General features: G+C 25.4%; 1 protein-coding gene across 1 annotated transcript; it reads right to left on the bottom strand.

Moving 5' to 3' along the window:
* Positions 1-1,777: 1,777 nt before the first annotated feature.
* On the bottom strand, positions 1,778-2,284 carry LOC120092981 (pectinesterase inhibitor-like). Its single transcript, XM_039051260.1, has one exon. It carries the CDS (start codon positions 2,282-2,284, stop codon positions 1,778-1,780), a length of 507 nt encoding a protein of 168 aa, XP_038907188.1.
* Between the last annotated feature and the right edge of the window lie 1,849 nt (positions 2,285-4,133).

Genomic DNA, 4,133 nt, shown 5'->3' with positions numbered 1-4,133 from the left:
TTTGAAAAGATAAACCAAACATACCCCTAATTTTTTGTTTGACTGGTTATGCAATAAAATAGTTGTTTGATTTGGTATATATACCAAATCCAATCTTCAAGGACAAAAATGTATTTTGCTCATATTTTGATTTAGAAAAGCTTATCTATAACCGATGTGGAAAGAAATTGATTTTTGGTTTAAATAGAATTTGATCTTTGTACTTTTGATTTTAGTTCATTTTGGTTTCTGTATTTTCAATTTGGATTTATTTTGGTTCACGTATTTTGAAAATGTTTATTTAGGTCATTGTACTTTCAAACATGATCATTTTGGCTCTTTCATTTTCATTTCTACTTCATTTTTAAGGAATCAAAATTGTTATTTTTTTAAAGTTCAAGAACTAAAATGAATCATAGTTAAAAGTATAAGAACAAAAATGAATATTTTAAAAGTACAAAGGACCAAAATGAACCAAAATTAAAAGTATAGAGACCAAAATGAATATTTTAAAAGTATCGGGATCAAAATGAATATTTTAAAAGTATTGGGACCAAAATGAACCAAAGTAAAAAATGGACTAAAGGAATATTTAAACTTTGATTTTTTTAGATAAAATTACAGACTAATTTATTAACTTTTAAGTGTGTGTATAACGTTTAAGAATATCTAAAAAGTTTATAAACTTTCAATTTCGTGTGTGATTCATACTTAACTTTAAAAGTATTTAATAGTTCTCGAAATATTTCATTTTGTGTCTAATTAAACATTATTTTTTCGATTATTAGATGTGGTAGACACGAATTTGAAAGTTTATGCTCAGTCTGCTAGCCTCTACATTTTTTGTTTTTGAAAATTAAGGTTATAAACCACTACCTTTACCCTCCATATAGCTTTATTGTTCACTTTCTAGACATGTTTTAAAAAAATAAGGTTAAAATTTGTTATTTTAAGGAAAAGTGAAAACTATAGTAAGAAAATTGAAAGAATATGAAAACTATAGTAAGAAAATTGAAAGAATATAATCATAAATTTTAAAAATAAAAAACTAAGACTCAATTTGGTCCATTTAGCTTTTTGTTTTTTTTAATTAAATTAAGTCTATAAACATTACTTCTACCTTCAAATTTCTTTCTTAGTTATCTACTTTTTACCAAAAGTTTAAAAAACTAAACCAAAATTTCAAAACAAAAAAAAGTATCTAAAAACTTATTTTTACTTTTGAAATTTGATTAAGAATTCAACCATTGTACTCGATAAATATACCATGATTACTAAATAAGGATAAACAAAAGCTTAAAAACTCGCGTATTAAAAGATCTATTAGACGAACATCTAAAAGTCAGAGTTTTAGGTCAAACATTTCTTTTCCTGCAATACATTTCCTTGCTGGCTTGATAAAATAATTAACTGATATATATATATTTTTAACTGGTGTTCACTAATTTTGAAAAGAGAAAAAAACTATAAACATATATATCACAAAAAAGTAAAAAATTCAAATCCTATTTTCTTTTCATCTCTGTATATTCTCATCTTTATCTCTAAAAAAATCATACATTCCTAATTTTTGGTGAGCTACGCTTAATGGCCAAGAAATTTTACTGAAAAATTCTTGTAGTGAAATAAGAATTCATTAAAATTTAATTTTTATTTAGTAATCAAGTTAGAAAATATGGGCCATAAAATGGTTTGATTCTGCACCCACGCTTAAAAAAGTTAATAAATAATTTTAAAAATTAAACTTCATATCATTTCTTAATGAAAATTTCAAATTTCAAGCTCTATTACATATGCCCTAAAGAAGATTCGATATGACCAGGATAATGCTGCATATATCATTCAGAGTTCTTCCATTCTTCAAAAGCATTGACGTGTCTGTTGGTGGCTGTTTGAAGTTATCTTGACAATCGTCAATCTCTGTCATAGCACCAGAAGTTGCAATATTGACAGCGTTAAAGTCACCAGCAGCCAAGTCCTCTTGGGCAGTTTCAATGTCACCAACAGCTTCATCAAAGCTCTCAGAACAAGACGAGTATCGTTGCTTAAGTTGAGTATTGGTGGCTGTTGCCGCTAGTGACTTGGCTAGAGCCACACATTTGGCCGCATTTGTATGCGCAAGCTTGAGGGTATATACGGCTAATCTTTTCATATCGGTAGTGCCTGCAGATTTCAACACGCTTGCACAAAATGGTGGGTTCATGGTTTTCGGGCAAATGGTAGAAACGACGTCGTTGGATGCTGCATGTGAAACGACGGTGAACAAAGCTAAGAGGGAAGAGAGAATTAGATTAGAGTTGGCCATTTTTCTAATGAAATATAAAAATGTGATGATTTTTCTATCATATTGATGGATGATGAGTCGTTTAAATACAGATGAAATTTGGAAGAATAATTAATGTAATTAACGTAATTTTTCCGTTTAAAATTACATTTATTGGGAATTTGGAGTTGAATATTTTCTTTTCCTTTTCTTTTAATAGAATAATTAATGTAGTTAATGATTTTCCTTTCTTTGTTCTTTGAGTTCTTCAATTTTTGAATAAGTCTCGATTATTATATTAAAAAAAGTAATTTAGTTGATGAGTTTTGAAGAATACATTGATTTCCTTTGGAAAAACATTTGATTTTCAAATCAAATTTTTAATTTTCTTTTTAAAGTTCGAGATTGATAGTATAAATATTATTTCTTTATTTTTATTTATAGTTCAAGGTGTTTTAAATGTTTACACATCCTAGAAATTCTATACAAGAGGCATCTATTTAACTTTGGATATCATATATACAGTGCATTCTCAAATAACACTTTTCATTTATATTTTTGTTTTTCATAAATCTTCGTCTTTTTTTTTTTAACGTTTTTTAATTTTAGTTTAAAATAAAACAATGTTTTTTTTAGTATAATAAATTGTGCATTCGTGTACTAACAAATGACAATATATGCAATTTTTTTTTTAAAAAATAAAACCATATATGCCATTGACTATATTTATATTCCCATTTGGATATAAAATAAATTTTAGTTAAGTTAAATAATGCTGTGATTTATTTTCAAAATGCAATGTTCCTTTTTTTATACACTTTCCGTGGTTGCCTAAAACTTCTATATTTAGCAACTTTTTCCTCTTGTACAACATTATCGTTTAGTTATTTTTAAAAACTAAACTTATTTTCAAATATAATATCTAAATTAATAAAAATAAATCCAAATTATACTAAATAATGTATAAATTAAAGAGTTATTTTCAAATATAAGAAAATAAACCAAAATATTTACAAATATAGCAAAATTTTACTATCTATCTATGACAAACCACGAAAAACTGTGATAAACTACTATCTGTATCATAATAGATAATGACACAGATAGTAGTCTATCACGGTCTATCATAAATAGATTGTGATATTTTATTATTATTTGTAAATATTTTCAACAATTTTATCATTTAAAATAAATTTTCTACATTAAATGAATAGCCAATATTCTTAAAACATTATATAAATTTAGGAGATTATCCGAAACAAACATAGTTTATCAAATATTTTCTAATGTCTGTAAATTCAAGCATAACTATATATCTAAAAATGTCACCCATATATAATTATGGATAAAAAATTTAGTTATCCAAATTCCAAAAAAAAAAAAAAAAACACACACACACACAAATTAATTTAGTTGTCACAAAACATTCCTAATGGTAGAATTTCGCTACATTGAATGTTTGATTTTCATCCATGCTTAAAAAAAAAATATTGTAATTTTAAAATCAAACTTCATATTATTTCTCAATAACAATTTTCAAGTACAAGTTTAAAGTACAAGTTTTTTATTACACTAGATACCAAACACATGGAATGCACGTAAAAACGTCATAGTTTTAATTTCAAGTTCTAAAGTCGTATTTAAGTATCTAAAGAAAAAACTCGAATGTTAATACATGATATGATATATACAAATACTTTTTTTTTTTCTAAAACTATAATGTAATAAACAAAACAAAAATGAACCCATAAATTAAAATAGTTTTTCTATAACTATCAGCATTCTAAATTTCAAATGTACCAAAGTAGAATATAAGTAATATTTGATGTGAATGGTACATACAAAAAGAACTTAATTTTATTTGTCCCCACAGGCTAATTGTTTTCCTCTA

Source organism: Benincasa hispida, chromosome 12, assembly GCF_027475165.1.
Source record: "Benincasa hispida cultivar pf3 chromosome 12, pf3_genome.v1.1, whole genome shotgun sequence".
Classification (NCBI taxonomy): Eukaryota; Viridiplantae; Streptophyta; class Magnoliopsida; order Cucurbitales; family Cucurbitaceae; genus Benincasa; species Benincasa hispida.
The sequence above is the reverse complement of the archived record's forward strand: the minus strand, read 5'-3'. Positions and strand labels throughout refer to the sequence as shown.

Excerpts from the sequence above, each read along its gene's own strand:
- LOC120092981 (XM_039051260.1), bottom strand. The coding sequence starts at position 2,284 with ATGGCCAACTCTAATCTAATTCTCTCTTCCCTCTTAGCTTTGTTCACC.